General features: G+C 45.3%; 1 protein-coding gene across 1 annotated transcript in view; it reads left to right on the top strand.

Annotated features, from left to right (window-relative positions):
* EPHX2 (epoxide hydrolase 2) overlaps window positions 1–25,090 on the top strand; it is an 89,104-nt gene extending 64,014 nt beyond the window's left edge. The window contains exons 13-19 of the mRNA XM_060273193.1: window positions 8,642–8,716; window positions 11,446–11,494; window positions 14,731–14,833; window positions 15,959–16,028; window positions 18,036–18,116; window positions 19,692–19,750; window positions 23,279–25,090. Of these exons, the coding sequence (XP_060129176.1) occupies window positions 8,642–8,716; window positions 11,446–11,494; window positions 14,731–14,833; window positions 15,959–16,028; window positions 18,036–18,116; window positions 19,692–19,750; window positions 23,279–23,363 (522 nt within the window). The 3' untranslated portion in view covers window positions 23,364–25,090. The remainder of the gene's footprint in view (window positions 1–8,641; window positions 8,717–11,445; window positions 11,495–14,730; window positions 14,834–15,958; window positions 16,029–18,035; window positions 18,117–19,691; window positions 19,751–23,278) is intronic.
* Window positions 25,091–25,506: the final 416 nt, after the last annotated feature.

Genomic DNA, 25,506 nt, shown 5'->3' with positions numbered 1-25,506 from the left:
CTGTTTGCGAGCTGCTAAAAGGAGCTGCTAAACGCTGCTTTACACAAAAGTTAAACTGCCTGTCCTAACAACACGTGCTTCCTCACCTCGCTGGCTCAATTGCTTCTCAATTGCTACCATTTACCAAGTCAGCAATCTTAATTGCTGCTTAGCTGGCTTCTTTGTTCTCAGCAGGTAGCTTCTTTGCTATCAGTGATAGCACTGCAAAGTGCTATGTTGTTGGAACTTCAGACAGTCTTGCAGTCTTGGGCAGCTGGCTGGTAGAGATCCTTACTTGCTTTAGGTATAGGCTACTGCTAGGACTGTATCACACAGATAGATTCCATTATACTGGTTTAGATTTAAGAAGCTCCAGTGTAGCAGATTGCTATTAAGTGAGTCCCCACCTTGGAGGAGAGAGAGAGCAGCCCTTCGCGAACATCCCAGGGCCGGGGAGAGAGGGCTGCACCAGGGACGCACACACCTCCCTTCCCTCAGACTCGTAATAAAAATACCGGTACCAGATGCCCTTTCACCCAGATCTGCTTGAGCCAAATGTTTTCAGCCAAATGGCTAACTCAATTTACACTAACTTGCAATGTGCTTGTTTACCACATGTAGCAAGGCCTGTAGATCTGTGTATCAGATACGTGTCAGAAACCTGGTTTGGACTGAGAACACCCTACTCACTGAATTCTTTAATCCAGGAATATCCTGCTCAATCAGTCTTTATCCCAGGGTCTTCCATGTATCCTTTTTTATCAATGTACAGACCGCTACATGTCACCTTTTTTTCTTTTATTTTAATTTTGTGAGCCAAGAATAATTCTCTGCCAATTAGGGCAACAAGGGCATTTGCAAAAATTCTCCGCCATTAGGATAACAAAGGCATTGCATCCTCATTACATTCCTGCAGATGACGTCGGAATAACATAGAGATCCGAGAGATTCCTGAGATAGATTGAGAAAGACAAAGGGAGCATGAAGAAAGAATATAATATGAAAACATCAAATACTAACTGAGATTAATAACTCATAGGTGTTCATAAATTCTAACTAAGCAACCTTATAAACCCTAGCAATCCTGAAATAAACAATTACCCCATAATAGCAAGATTGAACTAGATTACATTATATCAGGAAAATATTGAATAGACATAAGCATACAACAATATCAATATAAAACAAAATCATAAAATACAACCACAATGATTACAGAAGATCATAAGCAATAAATGAATAGGCTAATATACATCACAACAATCAATTGATTGATGGTCTGTTCTGATAATTTGATAACTACAGGAAAATCTTCAGCTAAAAGTCTCTGGACAAACTCTGGATCTTTCTGGATGTTTAGAAACTTGTAGTTGACATGTGACATCTGAAACTCATCAAGTCTTCAGGGTTCTCCAAATTGTCTTTCCTGGTACTTTGTCCAGTTATGCCTGTGTTGTTCAGTTAGGACTAGGATGAAACTTCTGTAGAAGGAATGTGGTGCTAGGTCCATATCACCACATCAGCTTGGATTTTCCACAGGAACCTGTTAAAGTAAGCAGAATTGCCCTTGCCCCAAAATTATGAGCTTGAGCAATATTAGTAAAAATCTGTTCCTCTCCATCTGAATCAGCAGATGTTCCAGCAATTGGAGAAGAACCTAAAATAATCCTTAAATAGTATATTAAAGGAAAACTATGACCATTAAAACATATATTATAAAAACTTAAAATCCAAAAAAGTTTTTATTTTTAATTTTTATTTTATTTTTTATTTTATTTTGTTTTGTTTTGTTTTAATTAAAGTTGAATAGTAAAAGTTTAAACTGAGATAAGTGAAGGACTAAATAATAGTATTATAGTACTAACATATTTCTGTAGCTTCCTAGCTAAATTCCCATATTTCACCTTTCTTTTTTTTATTTTTATTTTTTGTGTAGAAGCTGCAGAAAGAAGAAATTCACAAAAGCAGAAATATGAAATACAGTAATGCAACTAATAAGTATAAAAGTAAAAAAAAACGGGGAAGTTAAAATATAGTATCTTATAAGAACTGAGAATAAAATTCCAGTAGTATGTAGAAACAGTTCAGAAAAACAGAAAAAGTGAGAAAAACTTGGTGGGTAAATTTACTCTTGAGTAAGGTTTTCTCCAGCCAGAGGTAAAAGCAAACCTAAAAAAAAAAACTTGATTAGCCCTTTCCCCCACCCCCCAAAGAGAGGAGGAATTGAGAACAAAGGATCTAGGAATGTAGAAGAGCACATGTAGATAAATTGAAAAAAACTTGCAAGGAAAGAAATCTTTACAAAGTATTTATGTAACCCATTCCCAAAAGCTAGTTAAAGAATAGTTTCTGGAAAAGAAAACATGTTATTACCCAAAAACATACAATGAGAAAAAAAATATATGTTGAAGCAAGTTCACTAGCTAAAAAAATAAAACTTTTGTTAGCTCTCCTCATTGAGGACTGGCAACTTGACTTGAACAAAACAACAGAGAAGGAACAAAGAAATCATGCAGTTGCTCTGTATCCACCTTCAGAGCAATCTAATATGGGAGAAAACTACAGCAATAAAAACCATGAAAAAAGCTAGATAAAAGAAATCAGACATGTTAACCAACTTTATACCACCAAAGACTAAATAGGAAAATTTCAGCCAACAATCATATTCAGCACTTCTGAAATGTTACCTAGAAGAAAAACATGTTATTTAGGATTCAAATAAATTTCCTTCATGTAATTTCCTGGAAGTTAGAGGAATCAGGACCTGCTCTTTAAACACCAGTTACAGCATCCTAAAATATAGTACATCATATCAATAGAAGAAGTTATCAAACATTTATCAGCAAATAAAAGATGAAGAAACAAAATTCTGAAGATCACCCGAGTGTAAAGAGTTACTGTGGGTAAAAACATCATTAACCCATAACCTTGCCACTGGAGATTCCTTTAAAGAAAAAATCACAACCAGAGGGTGCTTGAGCATGTGCAGAGTGTAAACCTATGAAATGAGAACAAAGAACCAACATTTCACACACAAAGAAGAGGAACTTAAACTCATGTCCCAGTCTGATAACATCTCACTCAGTGCTAAGAAAAAAAATTAAGTCTTTGAGGAAAAAACATTAACCATTAATTTGTGATGCTGAAATTCCTTCAGAAATTAAATTCAAGTCAGAGAACATTTAGGCATTCTGAAAAGGAAAATTCTGTAAAAAACCATCCTCAATTTATCTCTTACCCACATATAGATAGAAAAAAAGATTTAAACTAAATACATAGAGCAGAATTGAGCCTATAAATTTACTCTCATGCTCATGTCTGCATATCTAAACATAAAAATACATGAAGCTAAACAATACTGCTATCAAGAGATAAGCATTAAAAACTCAGAACCAATTCACTGCATGTATGCTATGTAGAATTTACTTCAATGCAGCAAAAATATCAAATTTCAATTTTCCCAGTCTGGTTGCTGGTAAGCAGATATTTTAAAAACCAACTGAAAACTAAAGAATTAAAACTTTAACAAGCTTCTCTAACAAAGAGAGTTCTGGTTAACTGAGAAACAAAAACTATCTACTAGCAAAACTTTTCTGGTAGCCAAACAAACAAATTTGCCTCAAGGAAAGAAATGCAAATTTAAATCTTTCCTTCAATCTGGTTCATATGCAGCAATTTCAACAGATTTTCTACTAACTGAAATACGGCAGAGCTGCTCTAGAGAATTGATTTTTCCTAAACTGCTTTGAAAAGTACTAAACTCAAAAACCTCCTGCAGAAACTTTCTTACCATGCATGACAAGTTTTGATGCTTACTGGAAGCAGGAAAAGAGTCTCTAGCATATTTTGTAACAACCAAAAAGTGTTGTTGTGGAGTATCAAACAATTCCTGCCAGCCATCTTCAACAATGCATGTTTGCTCATTCAAGACAGGAAAAAAATCATTGGCCTTGCTTACATTAACAGAGATTGGCAACTCAGTGAAATCAGGGCTAGAGAGCTTTCTCAGTGGAAGTCTGCTCTCAGTTGCATTCAAAAAACTATCATCATCAGCAACTTGCTGCTCTCTTTCAGTCAAAATCAATGGAATAACAGGCAACTCTTGAGATTTTACCATGACTGTTTGCTCATTTGGAAGGTTAGCCATTAAAGGTAGAACATCCAAAGTTATCTCACTATCATCCTCCTTTAAAGCCTGACTAACCATCTGTTGCACTGCCATTTGTGGTACCTCAGAATGAGAACCCACAGAATAAGAAGGTGGCATTACTTCTAAACCAGACCCAGGCAACAGGGAGCTGGCAGAAGGCAGAGGCGCTGGAGGAGCTGAAGCTGCCTTCGAAACAAAATCTCCCCCCAAACCTGGAGGCTGTGAAGGGGGCAAAATCCTTGGGCTTGGGGATGCTGAAGAAGCATCTTGAAGCTGAAGCAATGGATTAGCCACTCTAGCTACAGCTGATCGGCAAAGTTTCCACGTATGTAAGATTTGAACAGAAGGTTGGTCAGATTTACTCAAAACCAAACCCACTTTGTCCCATTTTTCTAGATCTAGGGTACCTTCCTCAGGGAAGAAGGACGCAACATGAGAAATCTCATGCAATAACTGGTCAATCAGTGGGGACATCACCTGATTGTGACCATGAGGACTTAACAAAAAGAGCAAATCTCTTTTATGTTTTTTCTGCAAAATACTTAGATCTCCCCCCATTCTTACCTATTTTCTGTGCGCACAGGTTCTGTCCAAGGTTCCGGACGATAAGAATCTTTCAGTCTGAAAGCCCTCTGTTTGCAGACAGAGTCAAACAGCACCTAGGGAGCTTTGTTAAGCCCAAAATCAGAAGAGCGATCATTTACCTGATCCTCTTTTCATGGATGCCTCAGAGAAGCTGCATTGGCATTCCAATAGCCTCAGAGAAGGCACCAAAATGTGGCAAAACCACATTGGAAATAAGACAAAGGACCAAAGATTCAACCAGCAAATCTCTGGGAGGAAAAGTGCGTCTCTCTTTCCCTTCGCCAGATCTTTTTATTACAATATCAAAAGGTTACAAAGATTCAAATCATCCAATAGAATTCATCCTAAATTCTAAAACCCCTCCCAGGTTTCCTCCCACCTTGAATCTGATACTGTTGGGAAGATCTGGAACTAACACCTAGCTGCTAAAAAAACTTCCTGGACTTCAAAGCGAGTACAACTAAAGACAGGAAAGGAGCCCAGGAATTCTTGCATAGATTAACAGTGTCTTGTCAGAAAACAAGTTTGTCAGCTTTTCAAAGGCCAGCAGAAAGAAGATTAACAGATGCCCTTTCACCCAGATCTGCTTGAGCCAAATGTTTTCAGCCAAATGGCTAACTCAATTTACACTAACTTGCAATGTGCTTGTTTACCACATGTAGCAAGGCCTGTAGATCTGTGTATCAGATACGTGTCAGAAACCTGGTTTGGACTGAGAACACCCTACTCACTGAATTCTTTAATCCAGGAATATCCTGCTCAATCAGTCTTTATCCCAGGGTCTTCCATGTATCCTTTTTTATCAATGTACAGACCGCTACACTGGGATTCAGAAGCATCCCTGCCTTGGGCATTGGAGGCAGGGCAGAGCCATCCTGGCTAGGAGCTGGGCTTTTTTTCCAGCCAGAACTCAGTTCTGGCACCTCTCAGGTGGGCGCCATTGCCATTTTAAGAGAACAAGGGTTCATGGTGCACTCCAGCACCTTTTTTTTTTTTTTTACAGAAAAATAGCACTGGCTAGGAGCCTCTCCTCCACAGTCTTCTCTTATCCTCTTGTAGAGCCATTTTTTAATTTATCTTATTATATTCATATAACCAAAAGACCACAGGGCGGTTTAGAATGCCCATCTAAGCTTGGTGCTCCTGTGTCAGCAAGTTCCATAGTTTAACTGTGCGCTGAGTGAAGAAGGACTTCCTTTTATCTTTCATCTGTTCTGAAACTTCCAACAGGCTCCTTTAGATGACCCCCAAGTTCTAGTGCTGCTTTTTCATGTTGCCAAACGCTTGCAAATTTTCAGAATTGCATACCTCGAAAAAAGTTTTTTTAAAGGCCCTTTTGTGGAGGGGGAGAGAAAGCACCTGTTCACAAACCTCCCCACGAAAATCTTGCATTTTCCAAAACTGACATGCAAAGTGGGGCCAGACTTGTGGCGCTCTCTTGCCCTGAAAACGGGAGCATCTCCCGTCTGAGAGACAGACTGAAAAGTGGAGCTCTGGGTGCCTAATGAGGCTGTTGACTTCTTGGCTGCCTTGTGGAGACATCCGCAGATTTCCCCTCTTTTGTTTCCTTGGTCGCTTAAACAAAACGGAATCAAGAGAGCACTTCAATTACAGGAAGACAAACTGCCCCCTTTTTTCTCAGGCGGCAGCTGTACAAAGCTCAAGCGAGCAGCGGCAGAGCCTGTTGCTGTTCAAACAAGGGGCCCTTCCTGCCTTTCCTAAGGACAAGAGGCGAGGAGGCAAAGAGAGTGGATGGTGCTGATAGGAAAGGCACTTAGTTGGCCTTTCAGAGAATCATAGGATTGTAGAGTTGGAAGGAGAACCCCACCGGTCATATAGTCCAGCCCCCTGCAATGCAGGCATCACAGCTAAAGCATCCATGACAGATAGCCGCCCAACCTCTGCTTAAATACCTCCAATGATGGAGATCCCTCTGCCACCTTCTGAGGTAGAGCAGTGGAAGCAGCTACCATCTGAATAATAATAATAATAGTAATAATAGTAATAATAGTAATAATAATTTGTTCATACCCCGCCCATCTGGCTGGGTTTCCCCAGCCACTCTGGGTGGCTTCCAACAGAATAATGAAATAAAATAATCTATTAAACATTAAAAGCCTCCCTGAACAGGGCTGCCTTCAGATGTCTTCTAAACATCTGGTAGCTGTTTTCCTCTTTGACATCTGATGGGAGGGCGTTCCACAGGGCGAATGCCACCACCGAGAAGGCCCTCTGCCTGGTTCCCTGCACCTTGGCTTCACGCAACGAGGGAACCGCCAGAAGGCCCTCGGTACTGGACCTCAGTGTCCAGGCGGAACGATGGGGGTGGAGACGCTCCTTTAAGGTATACTGGAACGAGGCCGTTTAGGGCTTTAAAGGTCAACACCAACACTTTGAACTGTGCTCGGAAACGTACTGGGAGCCAATGCAGGTCTTTCAAGACCGGTGTTATGTGGTCTTGACGGCTGCTCCCAGTCACCAGTCTAGCTGCCGCATTCTGGATTAGTTGTTTCCAAGTCACCTTCAAAGGTAGCCCCACGTAGAGCGCATTGCAGTAGTCCAAGCGGGAGATAACTAGAGCATGCACCACTCTGGCGAGACAATAGGCATGATTGACTGCCAAAAGCCAGAAATTGATACTGTATATGCCATATTTTCCCGTGTATAAGACAATATTTTTTCCCAATTTTAAAAATTTTAAAAATTGAGGGGCGTCTTATACATGGAATGTTGCAATTAAATATATATTTATATAAATAAATACATGCCGCCATACATATTCTTTTCCTCCAGCCTCCCCTCACTGCCTGCCTCCTCCCACTCAGTCGCCCTACAGCTGGGGGGGGGGGAGCGGGCAGACCATTTGGGCCCAAGGGGCAGAGTGCAGCTCGCTCCCCTGGGTGTTTGAGAATGGAGCAGAAAAAAAGCAGTTTGACTTCTGCAGCATACAAATTCCCTCTTAAAGGGTTCTTTAACTATGATTCTTGCATTGCGGTGCCAACCAGTTCCCGGCCGTCGCAGACAGGCTCTCCTTCCAGCTCTTCTGACCGGCTTCGCGCCAACGCTCCAGTTCTTATACTGCATATTATAATAATGCTGACTAGCCCAAAAAATGAAAAGAAACTACCTACCGTAATTACAATACTAAATATATCGATAAAGTTGTTCTGTTTGATGTTTAAAATATTTATTTCTTAATTCGGGGCTCAAAAAAATAGGGGGCGTCTTATACATTGGGGGTGTCTTATAGACGAAAAAATACGGTAAATATTGTTGTGGGTTCGGGGGGGGGGGAGCTGAATCCCTGAGAGTCCCTTCCAGTTCTAGGAGGCCTGTGCACACTGACTGTTAGAACATAAGAGAGGAAGAGGTTGCTGAAGTAGACAGACAAGTTTCTTTGCAAGACAGCAGCCTTCTCTGGCCACTGGAGTGACCTCAGCAGCATCCCAAAAGAATGAGCCAGGTTGCGAGAGCTACAACTAAGTGACGGGGCCCTCTTAGCTAATGGGTGGACCTAGGTAGGAGAACGTGAGCCAGACTTTTGGGGTGTGAGCCGAGCTGGAAACTGGAGACCTGCATGCTCTGTGTTGGATCCAAAGCTGGGACTAATGGAGAAGTGAGGACTGTTGGGGTGATAATGCTGGGAGCCCCTCCATCTTAGCCCAGGGTTGTCTTATTTGTGTAAATAAAACCACATATCCTAAGGACACCGCAGTCTCCTCTGACTTAAAGCAAACCGGACCTGGCTAAACTCCCAGAACCCCTGAATTCTCTCCGGAGATAGGAGTGGCATACGACAATATTTTAATAAATAAGAACTTGAAAATCCAGTCCCTTTTTGTAGTCAAGAGAGATATTCTTCCTCCTACAGTGCCTCCTGGCATGTCTTGCACCCACACTTCAATGTTGCGCCTTTTTCCTCTGCAGGGAGTTGCGGAGGTTGAACTGGAGAAGGACATCAGCAGGACCCTGAAGTCTATGATCCGCTCGATCCGGAAGGAGGTTGGTCTCTCCTACATGTGGGGTGCTGTGTGCTGGGATGTTGGAGGCCCTGCTATTTACCTCTGGGCTTAGGCTGTCCCTTCTGTTGTATTTGATACTGTTTTGTACTTGGTGTGTTCACAAGAGAACAGGGAAAGGCCGAATGTGTTGCAGAAGCCCTTGTGGACGTAGAGGGTTTATTTTATTTGTTATTTTATTTTTATAATTTTTATTAGATTTTCTGTTTTACAATACTCATTTAAACATCCTTACAATATCAGTGACTTCCCTTCTTCTCTTTCCATGGTTCATTTTGCATACCATAAATCCCTGCATATTTAACATAAACCATTCAAAATAAAAAAAATTTCTTCAGTAGCACCTTAAAGACCAACTAAGTTTTTATTTTTGGTATGAGCTTTCGTGTGCTCATACCAAAATAAAAACTTAGTTGGTCTTTAAGGTGCTACTGAAGGAATTTTTTTATTTTGTTTCGACTCAGACCAACACGGCTACCTACCTGTAACTATAAACCATTCAGTATTCCATTACTACATCCATCAAAACTTATTTACACTGTTGAATTTACCTTAATGCTGCCAGTGTTTTCAGCTGTACACAATTATTTTCCATATATTCAGCAAACATTTTCCAATCTTCTTTTAATAATAATAATAATAATAATAATTTATTATTTATACCCCACCCTTCTGGCTGGGTTTCCCCAGCCACTCTGGGCGGCTTCCAACAGAAGTATTAAAATTTATTAAACATGTATGTTCTTCTTCTTCTATACATTAAATCTGCAAGCTGCGCATATTCCATCAGCTTAAGTTGTCATTCTTCTTTAGTTGGGACCTCACTCGTTTTCCATTTGGGGGCTAACAAAACACGGGCCGCAGTACAGTGGTACCTCGCTAGATGAATTTAATTCGTCCCGTGAGTCGCTTCATATAGCGAAAAATTCGTTTTGCGAAGTGGCTCCCATAGGAACGCATTGAAGTGCAGTTTCCCATAGGGTGCCTCGCAAGACGGGGGGGGGTTCGTCTTGCGAGGCACCCTATGGGACGAAAAAATTCGTCTTGCGAAGCGCACCATAGGAAACTTTGTCTTGCGAGTCTCCATTTTTGTTTTGCGATTTTTTTCGTCTTGTGAGGCATTCGTCTAGCGAGATACCACTGTAGTGGCATACATAAATAACCTTTTTTGGCACCTGGGAATTTCAGTCTGAATTATTCCCAGCAGAAAGGACTCTGTTTTTTTTTTGAAAAGTACCTTTAAACATTTTTTCCAATTCATTATGAATCATTTCCCAAAACTCTTTTATCCTTTTACAAGTCCACCGCATATGAAAAAACATTTCCCCAACCTTCTTGCATCTCCAGTTTAAGGGGCGAGTTTAGTTTAATGGTGGGCAATGCCTTACGACCTCCAGAGGTGATACAGAAGGGAGGGGGGTCAGTCAAACTTGGCCCCTGTCTGCAGAAGCGGAATTGCATTGTGCAGATTTGGCCGAACTTGTATCTTTTTTTTAAATTGAATTTTATTAATACAAAAAGAGAAAAAGAAAAAGTACATTCTACCAAAACAAAAGCACACAAAAATACACTATTACACAAACATAAATCCCCCCATTCCCCTCCCACCACCACACCCCTCAACTTCCCTCCACCACACCACGACCTCCTTATTTTTAAATTCTATATGATCCTTGCACTCTTTAGATTTTGAATATTTATCTCTTTAAAACATTCCTGGATAATGTTGTAAAGGTAAAGGGACACCTGACCGTTAGGTCCAGTCGTGATCGACTCTGGGGTTGCAGCGCTCATCTCGCGTTATTGGGCGAGGGTGCTGGCGTACAGCTTCCAGGTCATGTGGCCAGCATGACAAAGCCGCTTCTGGCGAACCAGAGCAGCACATGGAAATGCCATTTACCTTCCCGCTGTAGTGGTACCTATTTATCTACTTGCACTTTGATGTGCTTTTGAACTTCGAGCAATGGGAGCTCACCCCGTCGCAGGGATACGAACCGCCATCCTTCTGATCGGCAAGCCCTAGGCTCAGTGGTTTAACCCACAGCGCCACCCGTGTTCCTGGATAATGTACTTTCCAAATAAAAATGATACAATGATATGTTTAGATTAAAGGAGTAAAGCGGATAATGTTGTACTTTCTGCTTTACTCCTTTAATCTAAACATATCATTGTATCATTTTTGTTTGGGCTGAAATATCCAGCCTTTTGTGGCTTAAAAGCTGGGCTATGTTTGCTCAGATTCATTTATTAATTTTTACTCTCTCTTGAGAATGCTGAGCTAAGTGGCCCATCAGTTCTGACTCTAGCACAGGGGTAGGCAACCTAAGGCCCGGGGGCCAGATGCGACCCAATCGCCCTCTCAATCCAGCCTGCGGGCGGTCCGGGAATCAGCATGTTTTTCCATGAGTAGAATCTGCCTTTTTATTTAAAATGCACCTCTGGGTTATTTGTGGGGCATAGGAATTTGTTCATTTTTTTTTTTCAAAATATAGTCCGGCCCATCACATGGTCTGAGGGATGGTGGACCGGTCCACAGCTGAAATAGGTTGCTGACCCCTGCTCCAGCAGATCCCTTTCCCCCTCCCAGCCCCTCTCCTCTCCTTTCCTCTCCTCTCCTCTCCTCACCTCTTTGCCTCACCCCCACCCCCACCACCAGCCTACTGACCTGGCTTCTGATCCCCACGCCATTCATTCGAAACGCTTTCCTTGCAGGACAAGATAAATGGCCCTTCGCTCGATGTCAGGAATTGCCGGGAGCGAGGTGAGAGAATGCAGCAGCTGTGCGGGTGGTAGAGCGGTTCCCACGTGATAAGGGGTGCATGCATTTGGGCGTGGTGTGGAAAAGGGGAGAAGGAAAACCTTTTGCTCCCTCCATTATCATCATCATCATCATCATAAAACCCCATCGGGGCATCCATGGTGCTGTGAGGTGGGAGATTCAGGGCAGACAAAATAAGAAACTTTCCAAGTGCCTATGGCACCCAAAAGGTGATCCCTTAATGGCTGTTGCAGCTGGCTCCTCTTGCACGTTGTTTATTATTATTATTATTATTACTATTATTACTATTATTACTATTATTACTATTATTACTATTATTACTATTATTACTATTACTATTTCTATTATTGTACTATTATTATTAATTGAATTTATTGAACCGGGGGTCTCGGGGCAGTTCACAGAATAAAATCAAGATATAAAAACCACAAAATACCTAATAAAATAAAAACAACAGCCCGTTCCCACACACACACACAAAAAACCACATTTTAAAAGGGCATAGGCCAAGGTTGGGGTACATCCAGTTGCCAGTTAGTTTCTGGTCCCAGTTCAAAGTGCTGGTTTTGACCTATAAAGCCATTAAACAGTCAAGACCGCAAAACCTCAAGGACTGTCTCTCCCCATATGAACTGACGCAGACTCTGAGATGACCCTCTAAGGCCCTCCTTCATGAGAGGTTTGGAGGGTGGCAGCACGAGAACGGGGCCTTCTCTGCAGTGGCTCCCCGCTTGTGGGATGCTCTCCCCAGGGAAGCTCACCTGGCACCTTCATTATGCGCCTTTAAGCACCAGGCAAAAACTTTCCTCTGTAACCAGGCCTTGGTCTGATTGACACCCAGTGCCCTTTTAAATGTGTTGTGGGAGGAGGGATTATTAGTTGGATTTTGTTCTTACAGTAGTACCTTGGTTCTCAAACTTAATCCATTCCGGAAGTCCGTTCCAAAAACAAAGCGTTCCAAAACCAAGGCACGCTTTCCCATAGAAAGTAATGCAAAGCGGATTAATCCCTTCCAGACTTTTAAGAACAACCCCTAAAACAGCAATTTAACTTGAATTTTACTATCTAACGAGACCATTGATCCATAAAATGAAAGCAATAAACATTGTACTGCAGTCACACAATCAATCAATCAATCAATCAAAAATAAAAGAAGAAGAAGAAGTGTCTGAAGAAGTGTGCATGCACACGAAAGCTCATACCAAAATAAAAACTTAGTTGGTCTTTAAGGTGCTACTGAAGGAATTTTTTTATTTTACTTCGACCCAGACCAACACGGCTACCTACCTGTAACCAAAAATAAAAGAGCCAGTGTGGTGTAGTGGTTAAGAGCAGTAGACTCGTAATCTGGGGAACCGGGTTCGTGTCTCCGCTCCTCCACATGCAGCTGCTGGGTGACCTTGGGCTAGTTACACTTCTCTGAAGTCTCTCAGCCCCACCCACCTCACAGGGTGTCTGTTGTGGGAGAGGAAGGGAAAGGAGATTGTTAGCCGCTTTGAGACTCCTTCGGGTAGTGATAAAGCGGGATATCAAATCCAAACTCTTCTTCTTCTTCTTCTTAAAACCAAAAAGCCACAAAAACAAAAAAAGGAAAATAAATAGCAAAAACAGAGAGACCTCAGTGTAACGCTCAAAACGGAATTGCGGCACTCAAAGGAGAGCACGTTCAGCTTCCCAAAAAAGTTTGCAAACCGGAACACTTTCTATTGGGTGTGCTTGCGAATTCCCAGCTTATTTTTCCTGCTCAACAAATAACGAGTGTTCAGTCAATTTAAACTCCTGGTGGGAGAGTCCGTTCCAGTCCTGTCAGCGCGGACTGGGAATTGGGCCCTTGCAAGTGTTGACGGTGTCTCCTTTGTCTGTTTCGGTGACCCCAGAGTGCAGCCTGCTTTGCCTTAGATCTCAAGTCACACATTTGCAGAGTGTGGTTTGAGAATTATTCAGAGGAGAGAAAACAGTTTGCATGTCGCGCCACGCTTGATGGTTTGCAAGCAGATGCAAATGAAGTGTAGGAACCGAGAGAGATTCTGTGTGCAAAGATATTTGCTGTGCAGAAACTGTGGGTGCGTCTAGATGATCTGCTTGTTGAGTATTCAGCCTGATTTGTTAGCAGGGAGATTAGATTATATTGGTTGTTTAATGAGCATGCATTCCGATTTGTTTGTGGGGAGGTTATATGCCATTGCCTCAAGCAAATCTTATCCCACACTTCCCAGAGCGTTTCTCTAGCCCAATCTCTAGGGAAAGTGGGTTTGTTTATACTGTATGTGATTGAACCAGAGAAGGGCAACCAAAACCATAAGAGGATGGAGCAACTCTCCTCTGAAGGAATGTTGTAGCATTCAGGATTTTTTAGTTTAGAGAAATGGCGAGTGGGATAGAAATTTAGAAAATGATGCATGGCATGAATAGACAGACGCCCTCTCATAGGACTAGAACTTGGGGACATCCGATGAAGCTGAATGTAAGGAGATGTAGGACAGGTTTTTTTTTTTTTTTTAAGGACTTCTTCATGCAGCACATAGTTAAATTACGGAACTCAATCCCACAGAAGGCAGAGATGGCCACCAACAGAACATTAAAAACCGAATAAAACTTCAAATATTAAAAACTTCCCTAAACAGGACTGCCTTTGGATGTCTTCTAAAATTCAGATAGTTGTTTATCTCCTTGACATCTGGTGGGAGGGCGTTCCACAGGGTGGGAGACACCACCGAGAAGGCCCTCTGCCTGGTTCCCTGTAACCTCATTTCTCGCAGGAAGGGAACCGCCAGAAGGCCCTCAGAGCTGGACCTCAGTGTCCGGGCTGAACAATGGGGCTGGAGATGCTCCTTCAGGTCTGCTGGACAGAGGCCGTTTAGAGCTTTAAAAGAGGATGAGATGAATTCATAGAGGAGAGGGCCGTCAATGGCTGCCAGCCGTGATGGCTATGCTGTGCCCTCCACAGCAACAGTGCTTCCAAATACCAGTCGCCAGAAAGCACAGGAGGGGAGAGGGCTCTTGGCTTTGAATCCTGCTTGCTGGTTTCCCAGAAGAAGCATCTGGGTGGCCACTGTGAAAGCAGGATACTAGACTGGTCCAGCAGGCTCCTCTGATGCCCTTATAAATCCCACCCACAAAATAGCGACTGTCTGGAAATGCCATTTTTTGCTCAGGCCCTGCCATTTGCAATTAATTATGGCCACTTTCATTCCGATCTTCTTTCATTTGCACCACAGGAGGACTGCTGAAAGGACTTTCCGAAGACCCGCCCTCAAGTTCTCTCCTGCCAGAGCCTGTGCTACAATACTATGTCAAACAGTATCAAAAATCTGGATTTAGGTGAGTGGCAGGGAGGGGATGAAAATAGCAATCACACTCCCATTGTTTTGTGAAGAAATGAAAGTAGTGTTTACTTACATAATCCAGTTCTTGAAGTAGTACAAAATATACAGTGGTATCTTGGTTGTCAAATGGCTTGGCTCCCGAACAAATAGGCTCCCGAACACCGCAAACCCAGAAGTGAGTGTTCCGGTTTGCAAACATCTTTTGGAAGCCAAACATCCAACGCAGCTTACGCAGCTTCCGATTGGCTGCAGGAAGCTCCTGCAGCCAATCGGAAACCGCGCCATGTTTTTTGAATGGTTCCGGGAGTCAGACAGATGCCCGGAATGCATTAAGTTCAACAACTGAGTTACCACTGTATATTCAAAAATAGTGTCTGAGATGCAGAGAGAGTTCTGTGAGCAGCGGAGCTCAGACATGCATGTGGGTCAGCTGGGAAGCATGACAAAGAAAGAAGAGGCTGACCAGGCAGGAAGGAAGTATGTAGTGTTACAGCTTCCTGCCAAGGCAGGCAAAGGAAGCCATCTCACAAGGTTCTCTCTAGCAAATTTAAAGGAAAGCTCTGTGACCCTCAGCCCCTTCATGTGCCTGTCTGGCACAATGTGAATTGTTGGTTTGACCAGGGCCGTCTTACCCATAGGCGCTAGGGGTGCGGGGCACTCGGGCGCCAGGCTCTCAGGGGTGCCAGACTAAGAGTCCGGGGCCCAAGCATTGAGTCCGGTGAAGAGCCCACCCAGTGGTCGGAGCGTTGCGTCGGGCTCTTCTGCTGCGAGCAGCTCTGCGCCGTGAGTTCAGGGGCAACTGAGCCAGCAAGACGCTGAGGCGGCTGGCCGGCTCCGCCCTCCTGCACACCTGGGACTGGGCAACCTGGGGGGGCGCCGGGTGGATCTTTGCACCCCGGTACCGCATACGCTTAAGGACTGCAGTGCAGCTTGCACTTGGGAGTGCAGGCGTTGCATGTGATGGAGGCTCTGTGGGGCTCGAGGACTTCTGATTCTTTTGCGGTGGTTCCCGCACTGCAGGGGGTTGAACCAGATGGTCGTTGGGGTCCCTGCCAACTCTACGATTCTGTGACTGGCCTCTAACAAGCCTCCTGCTCTTCTCCCCTTCTGCCTCTTTCAGAGGACCGCTGAACTGGTACCGGAACATGCAGGCGAACATGCGCTGGGGATCCCGTGCAAGGAGCTGGAAGGTAAGGGATGGAGAGGAGGCAACTCCCTTGATTTTCCCACCGTCTTGCCCTGGAACAAAGCTCCAAAAGGCCACCGTAAACCTCTGAGATCTTCATCGAAAGGTTAATCTCCAGCACAGATTTCGCCAACCTGGCGCCCTTCAGCAGCTGGAGGGCGCCAGGTTGGCACAAGTCTTGAGCGAGCAAGTTGGCATGGGCGCCCTTTCATTCAACATGGGACTGAAACTGCCTTTGCCGCACTGGTTGATGATCTCCGGCGGGCTAGGGACAAAGGTGAGAGCTGTTTCCTAGTCCTGCTGGATCTCTCAGCGGCTTTTGACACCATCGACCATAAAATCCTTCTGGACCGTCTAGAGGGGTTGGGATCTGGGGGCACAGTCATACAGTGGTTCTGCTCCTTCCTCCTGGGCTGTGTTCAGAAAGTGGTGGTGGGGGATGAGTGTTCAGACCCCTGGACTCTCACTTGTGGGGTGCCTCAGGGTTCTGTCCTCTCCCCCATGCTTTTTAACATCTACATGCAGCCGCTGGGAGAGGATCATCAGGGGGTTTGGGCTGGGTGTTCAACAGTATGCGGATGATACCCAGCTCTACCTCTCTTTCAAATCAGAACCAGAGAAAGCGGTGAAGGTCCTGTGTGAGTGTCTGAAGGCGGTTGGAGGTTGGATGGCGGCTAACAGATTCAGGTTGAATCCTGACAAGACAGAAGTACTGTTTTGGGGGGATAGGAGGCAGGCAGGTGTGGAGGACTCCCTGGTCCTGAATGGGGTAACTGTGCCCCTGGAGGACCAGGTTCACAGCCTGGGAGTCATTTTTTGACTCACAGCTGTCCATGGAGGCGCAGGTCAATTCTGTGTCCAGGGCAGCTGTTTTATCAGCTCCATCTGGTACGCAGGCTGAGACCCTACCTGCCCACTGACTGTCTCGCCAGAGTGGTGCATGCTCTAGTTATCTCTTGCTTGGGCTACTGCGATGCGCTGTACGTGGGGCTACCTTTGAAGGTGACCCGGAAACTACAACTAATCCAGGTTGCGGCAGCTAGACTGGTGACTGGGAGCGGCCGCCGAGACCACATAACACCGGTCTTGAAAGACCTACATTGGCTCCCAGTATGTTTCTGAGCACAATTCAAAGTATTGGTGCTGACCATTAAAGCCCTAAATGGCCTTGGTCCAGTATACCTGAAGGAGCGTCTCCACCCCCATCATTCTGCCCGGACACTGAGCTTCAGCGCCAAGGGCCTTCTGGCGGTTCCCTTGCTGCAAGAAGCCAAGTTGCAGGGAACCAGGCAGAGGGCCTTCTTGGTAGTGGCACCCACCCTGTGGAATGCCCTCCCACCAGATGTCAAAGAGATAAACAACTATCTGATGTTTAGAAGACATCTGAAGGCAGCCCTGTTTATGGAAGCTTTTAATGTTTAATAGACGATTGTATTCTAATATTTCTGTTGGAAGCTGCCCAGAGTGGCTGTGGAACCCAGCCAGATGGGCAGGGTATAAATAATAAATTATTATTATTCAGGAGAGGAAAACACACATGAAAAACAAGGAGGGGATTGCTCTCCTAAGTCATTTTCACAGCTAAAATCAAAAGCCTTTTGTTCTGTCTCTTAGATTTATTGGCCAAAACCCCTCTTGTGTGTTTACTATTTGAGGATAATACTTCATGCATCTGATAGAGCGGGCCATTCCTGTCCACAAAACCTTATTCCCCCAAAAACCTATTAGTCTTTTAAGGCACCACATAACAAACCCAGAAAGCACAACCACTACTCTGGAATTTCCACCGTATAACCCAAAATATTTTTTTTGGGGGGGGGTGTTTTGCTTGCCTACTACTGCTGCCTGGGAGACTTTGCATCTCCCAAGAGACGCCGTTTCTTTTCTGTGGGATTTGGCAACTGCACACAAGCCAACTCCCCCCTGCCCATCTCTGCAACACGTAAAATCATGCCTGTCTAATCACTGCTGCAAACTGGCCTCCATTCCCCTTGCATCTTTGAATCTACAGATCAGAGTTCCTGCTTTGATGGTCACCGCTGGGGGGGACAGAGTCCTGCACCCGATAATGAGCAAAGGCATGGAAGAATGGGTGAGTTAGCGAGTGCTGTCAACCTTTGCAACAGGTGGGTGGTGTTTGCCTGCAGATGCACCGAAGCTGCAGGTTGCTGGAGCCGAGCCGTCCTTCTCAAACGTCCTTTCTCTTTTGTGGCCTCCCGGGTTGGATTGCTGTAATGCTCTTTTACGTGGGGCTGCCCACGAAAGACGAAAGTCAGCTGCCAATATTATTCGAAACTGAGCTCAAATGAAGTCAAAGGCATTGAACCACACAGTGCCCCTTCCTCTTGCCATCTGTATTGGCTTCCAGTTCGTTTGATCTTCTGTAGCCCTAAAAGATCTCAGCCAGGGTATCTCAGCAGCACTCTGCTCCCATAGGACTCCATGCCAGGGTGAAGGCTCACCTCTGTGTCTCCCCGCTGATAGAGGCATGGGGGGGTGAGCCCTACGCTTCGATTCGTGGAACTGGCACCGTTTACAGGTGCCCCATAATCCCCACCCCCCATTTGTAAGAAATCAATCTTTGGTTGTCTTCACTGTGCGCCGTCACTGTGCTCTTCAGCACCTGCTAAAAACATTCATTCAGACAATGTCTGGATGCTTAGAAAGTTGGTGCGAGTTTTAATCTGTTTTCATTCCATTGTTATTTTAGCTTTCTGAAAGTCTTAGATTGTTGTTCATTTCTCTTAGTGATAACTTTATTCCTTTATCTCTTCTTTGTTAACCGCTTTGAGGTGTTTGTTACAATCAAGCAGCGTATACATTTTATGAAATTAAATAAGAAAGTAAGTTGCGGGGAGAGGTGCTATTTGACTGGCAAGCAAGCGATGAGGCAGCCTGGGTGGCGGGCCTGTCACTGCCCCATTTCAGGGCAGCTGCACCAGGGTCAGAACCGTGGCCCTTCTCCCTCATTTCATCACCCTGTGCTGGCTTCCCTGGAGCCATTTCCACGTTCTTCCTTGGCTTCTTAACTCTCTCGCCATGCAGAAGCCATCCCATGACTGGCCTGGGTCTGCCTGCCTCCTTCTGCCGGCTTTAATTGCCCGGCACTGACTTCAAAGCCCTCTTGCCATCACAGCCGAAATACGATCTACATTACCTCATAAATCCCTGGAACGCTGCAGCAGCCAACAGCAGTCCTACTCCTGTGTTCAGCCTCGGGTCTGGGCCCATAACCTTGATGTCGGAATCGGGGTGTGTGTGTGTCGAAAGGCCAGCTGGCTCGGCCCCAGCTGGAGTGTCTCCCTCTCAGCCTTCGCACTGCAGAGATCCCTCGACCTCTTCTCCAACGTGATCAGTGACTCAAGCATGCAGACTTGAGCACACTTTACTCAGCAGTGTAAACTGTGCAACTGAAGCGGCTTGAGGCTGTGTAGACACATACTGAACTATGCATTTATTATCCATAACTCAGGACAAAGAAACATGTCGTCTCTCCTTGCTGTCTTCTCGGAGAGAGGCTAAAAGTAATAACAATACAGAGCGGAAGTTCCGCTCACGCCAGCAATCTGTGCTGGAATGTAAACAGACATGTGACACGCAACAATCCCATGTCTGCAGCAGAAGGTGGAATGGAATCCCAACGTCAACCCGAGTTTTGTCTTTTCAGATTCCACAGCTGAGCCGTGGGCACATTGAAGAGTGCGGACACTTCACGCAGATGGAGAGGTAAACATGGAGCCTGCCTCCCCTCCCCCCCTGCGGTTTCCGGCAACTGGCATTCAGAAGCATTGCTGCCTCAAAACTATGGAAGCAGAACACAACCACTCTGTCTAGCGACCACTGGTAGCCTTTTCTTCCTCCGTGAAGTTGCCCAGTCCTCTTTCAAAGCCATCCAAGTTGGTGGCCCTTGCTGCCGCCGTTTGACTCTGCGCTGTGTGAAGAAGGACTTCATTTTCTCAGTCCCGAATCTTCCAATATTCAGCTTCGTTGGCTGCCCACAAGTTCTGGTGTTAGGAGTTTCTGTTGCGGAATTATGGGGGTGTTGTGCCTCTCAGGTTCCGTTTGGCTCCTTCCCATCAGGGAGAAATCAAAATTGACAGCTGCATGTCCCTATTCTTCCCAGTAGAACGACATGTGCCTGCAGACCTCTAGGCCACTGTAGTGAAGGTGCACTCTAAACCAAGCTCCCCCCCCCAGCTCCCCTCACCAAAGTTGCCTTTGCACCAAGTTCTTCCATGCCTCTGTTTTATTTCCTCCATGAACACCCACCCTGCCTCACCCCCCCTTCCTGCCCCCGTTGTTCATCTGCGTCTCGTAAACCTCCATCTCATCCTAATGTCACAGCAGCTGTAAAAAAAATAACCCAACTTCCAGCAACGCTCTCTAGAAGACCATTAATTGAGGTGCTGGGTGGAATTGCCTCTCGGCAGAGACGTCCCCCACTGACGGGATGATAAATTCCAGCGCAGGATGAATAAATCGGGGTGGGAAGGGGGGACAGCTCAGCTCTGAGTCTTCTTTCTTTCTTGCCTGCTCCCAACCCCCGCATCAAACTTTACAAGGAGGTATAAAATCTTGCCAATTTAAACAACGTGGTGGAATATTCTCCTGGATTTATGGGGTAGGAATTAGAGTGACGGGGGGTGAACACAGTGGTTAAATGGCACGTGCTGTCTAATCTGCAGGCAGATTCAGCACCTGGGCAGAAAGAACACTGTGTACATGTGCAGAGGAGAGAGTATTTCTTCATGGAACACACGGTTAAACTGTGGAACTCCCTCCCGCAGGAAGCAACCTAGATGGCTTTAAAAGAGGACTGTGCAAAGAGGAGGAGAGGGCTATCGATGGCTCCTCGCTACAATGGCTGTGCTCTGCCTCCACCACTAGAGGCAGCGACACTTCTTAATACCAGTTACCGGAAACCGGAGAAGCAGAGACTGCTCGTGTGCTCGGATCCTGCTTGCGAGTTTCCCAGGAGAAGGCTCTGGGTGGCCACTCTGAGAACAGGAGGCTGGATTAGATGGACCCCTCAGTTGCCCTTCTCTGCAGCCTCCTGCCTATGCCAAGCCAGGATATGTGCCGGAAGTGTGACAATGCCCCTTGCTTTCCTGAGTTGAAGATGGCAAATTGTGTGTATGTGTGTGTACAGTTGTACCTTGATTCTCACACGCCTTGTGACTCGAACGTTTTGGCTCCCAAACGCCGCAAACTTGGAAGTAGCTGTTCCAGTTTATGAAATTTTTTTGGGAAGCCGAACGTCCAAGGCAGCTTCCACGGCTTCAGATTGAGTGCAGGAAGCCACGCCTTGGTTTTCAAATGTTTTCAGAAGCCAAACAGAGTTACGGAACAGATTCCGTTCGAGAGCCAAGGTACGACTGTATAAACCTCTGGAATGTCCCCTGCTGTTCAAATATATGGATCTCATCCATTGCTCCTCTCACTTTGCCCCTGGCCACACCCACTACTGGCACGTGACTCTCAAAAGGGTTGCCCATGAAGGCAGGCAGCCCTCCATCGGAAAAGGTTTCCCCACCCTGGTGTGAAGAGTTAGCCTTGCTGGCTAGTCTTAGCCATTCCCTCGATTGCCCAGAGCTGGACTGGGGTGCAAGGCTTTTATCCCAGCCTAATGCCTCTCCCAGGTCACCAGGGCAGGACCTGGAGGGATGCAAAGGGATGAAACCACTCTTAAGAGTTGCAGGTTGGCCATTCACAAAGGCTGGAGCCATTTGCAGGCACCTGGTAGAAACATTCCCCACAGAACTTCGAGTCTACCCACAAAGTACCTATTGCCCCTGCCCCCTGAACCAAGGGCCCTTAAGATAGAGCAGGGGAAAACAGAGGCAGAGTCTCCGAGCCCCACAGGCTCACCCGCCCCCCCCCCATCCCTACTGGAGAAGGGACTAGAACAGGCATAGGCAACCTTGGCTCTCCAGATGTTTTGGAACTACAACTCCCATGATCCCTAGCTAACAGGGCCAGTGGTCAGGGATCATGGGAGTTGTAGTTCCAAAACATCTGGAGAGCCAAGGTTGCCTATGCCTGGACGAGAACTTCCAGGATCTCTGGCAGGCAACCACAGAGGATGCAGAATGGGCCACTGTCCTGTTGGACAGTGAGCTAAGCCAGTGGCTTGGTGTGTCATTCAGAAGGGGACTCATAGTTAAGCTTCCTCACCAACGGCGAGATACAGCTCAGAAGGAGAGAGCCTAATGAAAAATTCTGCTTCCTATGGCATGATAAACCACATGTTGACTTAGCTCTGTAAGGCACAAGGCTAAGGAAGGTGGTGGAGGAGCAAAGCAGCTTCTGGGTCCTCTGCAGGGTAGAATAGAATAAGAGAATTAGCAGGGCAATCCAGCTCAACCCCCTGAAGTGCAAAAATCACAGCAAAAGAATCCCTGACTTATGGACATCCAGCTGCTCTGCAAAAACCTCCAGTTGAATCATAGAATCATAGAGTTGGAAGAGACCACAAGGGCCATCCAGTCCAACCCCCTGCCAAGCAGGAAACACCATCAAAGCATTCTTGACATATGCCTGTCAAGCCTCTGCTTAAAGACCTCCAAAGAAGGAGACTCCACCACACTCCTTGGCAGCAAATTCCACTGCCGAACAGCTCTTACTGTCAGGAAGTTCTTCCTAATGTTTAGGTGGAATCTTCTTTCATGAAGGATTCCACCACTTTCCAAGGGAATCCCTTTCGCCGTCAAACAGTTATTTGCCACCAGAAAGTTCTCCCTAAGGTTTACCAGGAGTCTCCTTTCTTGTCATTTGAACCCGTTGGTTAGGGTCCTGCCCTCAAGATCAGGAGAAAACAAGCTTGCTACATCTTCCAGTTGACAGCCTTTCAGATATTTGAAGACAGCTCTCATGTCTCCTCTGTCCGTCTTCTCCATGTTTGTGTGATCCCTGTAAAGCCACAGTTCACTGTGTTGTGCGAACCCGGCCGCTGTCACTGTGGTTTGCAAAAGGGCAGCTCTAGTGTGCTCATGGTGAAAATGAGATGCAGTCCAGCTCTGTTGCAGCAGCTCCTGTTCCCCGGAGTGCCAGAACAGCTCCCTTCCACCTTATGCATTGTCTGCATGTTCTTTTCCTGGTCATGCTCCACCGCGCATGAAAAGGAGCATGGAAAAGCTGTGCCGCATTGGGGGGGGGTTGCAGAATGTGGCTCGGCAGCAGTTTAGTTCCTGTGGGCACTGGGTCGAGGTCTTTGTTTTTCGTACCTGCCTTGCCAATGATGCATTTTCCTCACAGTCCTGCGACTTTGAACAAGATCCTCATCGAGTGGTTGGAGGGCGTTCACAAGGATGTGCCGCTGCAGTCGATGGCCAAGCTCTAAGCAGGACCTGGGCAACAAACCTGGCTCAAGCGCTGGTGGTTGGCTTTGGGGAGAAGGCAGAAGAAGCCATTGCGGGTTTACTCTGAAGGGCTTTGGGTGTTTTCAGAAACAAAATGGATTTTCATGTTGGTGGTGTGGGAAAAATGCGTTACAGTGGTACCTTGGTTTTTAAATGTCTCCATTGACAAACATTTCGGTTTTCAAACACCGTAAACCCAGAGGTAAATGCTTTGGTTTTTGAACACTTTTCAGGAGTCAAACATGCCACGTGGCTTCTGTGTTGAGTTTTCCTTTCTGAGGCTCCCATATTGAGTTTTCTGTTTTCAAACGTTTCGGAACTCAGACGGTCTTCCAGAATGGATTGCATTCAAAAACCAAGATACCACTGTATAATGTAAGTAATTTGTTCTTAACAACAGAAAATGGACTAACAATCATGTTTTAATAGAACAAAGCCCAAAACAACAAAAATAGCCCCTTCCCCACAAGTTCTCAGCTCATATTGATTCTGCTGACAGTTAATAGGTGAGAGAATAATTATATTGTTAAGAAAACTATCCAAGATAATTTACTTGGCTTAAAAGTTGCACTTCAGGTCCAACACACCATGGTTTATTGGGCTGAGAATAAGCACTTCCTCCTTGAATCATAGAATTGTAGAGTTGGAAGAGACCCAAAGAACCATCTAGTTCAGGGGTCAGCAACCATTTTCAGCTGTGGGCCGGTCCGCTGTCCCTCAGGGGGGGGGGGGCAGACTATCTATCTATCTATCATCTATCTATCTATCTTATCTATTGGGGGGGGGTGTGAACGAATTCCTATGCCCCACAAATAACCCAGAGATGCATTTAAAATAAAAGGACACATTCTACTCATGTAAAAACACTGATTCCCGGACCATGCGCAAGCCGGATTGAGAAGGTGATTGGGCCGCATCCAGCCCCTGGGCCTTAGGTTGCCTACCCCTGATCTAGTCCAACCCATGCACCTACCTGAAGAGGAGGCCTCCTAGCTTGTTGAACTACAGTTTCCCAAAGACGTGCAAATCAGAAGCTTATGGTTCTTAAGCATGTCCTACAAAAAAATGGGTTGCAAACCACAGTCAAATCATGGTTTACAATCCGGGTCTGTAGGCAGCACTTAAACCACTGTTTCCAGGTTCCAGCATCAGAGGGAAAGCGGCTTAAGAAACCCAGGGTGATTATTGCTGTGGTTCACATCTGCAAGGCCAGAGGTTCCCCATCCCTCCTGTAAGATTTTGAAGATTCGGTTGCAAGTGTGCAAGTCCAGAAACCCCCAAAGCCAGAGAATCTGTTCACTTAAGAGTTCCACCAAGTGAGGGTGAGGTTCCTGTGCCCCGCATCTGTGCTCCTTTGCCTTAACTAGGAAAATCAGGACAAATCGTGGAGAATAGGGGAGAGTATTATGCAAATTCTGGGCTCAGAAGTTGGTGTCAGGATTCTAACACAGAGCTGTGCCTAACTGGAGGTCCCAGGAATTGAGTCTTGGGCCTTCCATTTTCCATGAAAAACATGTGCCTTACTGCTGAACAAAAAACCCAACCCTGCCTTATGCTGCTGCTGCCGCTGCTGCTTCAGAATGTCTTAGGAATCTGTTTACTGGGGTGGTGAATTACTGGCTTATGTTGATTGGAGGAAAGGTCTTCCTCTCTGCTGCTTTTATTCCTGCAACAACTACTTGTAGAAAATAAGTAACTGGAATAATAATAATAAAAAAGGATACATACTGTGTTTCTTTTTAAAAAACAAAATAAAACATCATTTTCATTATTACCATTTCCAAAATCACATTCACACTCAAATGTACATTTCCACCGTTAAAATCTTTCTTTTAATCAAAACATTCAACAACTTCCCTTCTTCCCCTTCCCTTCTTCCTTTAATTTCCCCACCATCCCTGCATATTTTTACATATCCATTTAGATCACTTTCTCGCCTTATTCTTCCTTTATTATATATTACACGGCTGAATTTAGCTTAATGCTGCTCGCGTTTTCACTTGCTTGGAGTTATTTTCCAAATACTCCCACAAAGTTTTTCTTTACATACTTGGTCAAACTGTGTTCCCGTGATGTTGGAGAATAAGCTTCTCCTAAAGGAGAATCGACATAATGTGCCTCTCC

Source organism: Zootoca vivipara, chromosome 3 (genome assembly GCF_963506605.1).
Source record: "Zootoca vivipara chromosome 3, rZooViv1.1, whole genome shotgun sequence".
Taxonomy (NCBI): Eukaryota; Metazoa; Chordata; class Lepidosauria; order Squamata; family Lacertidae; genus Zootoca; species Zootoca vivipara.
The sequence above is the reverse complement of the archived record's forward strand: the minus strand, read 5'-3'. Positions and strand labels throughout refer to the sequence as shown.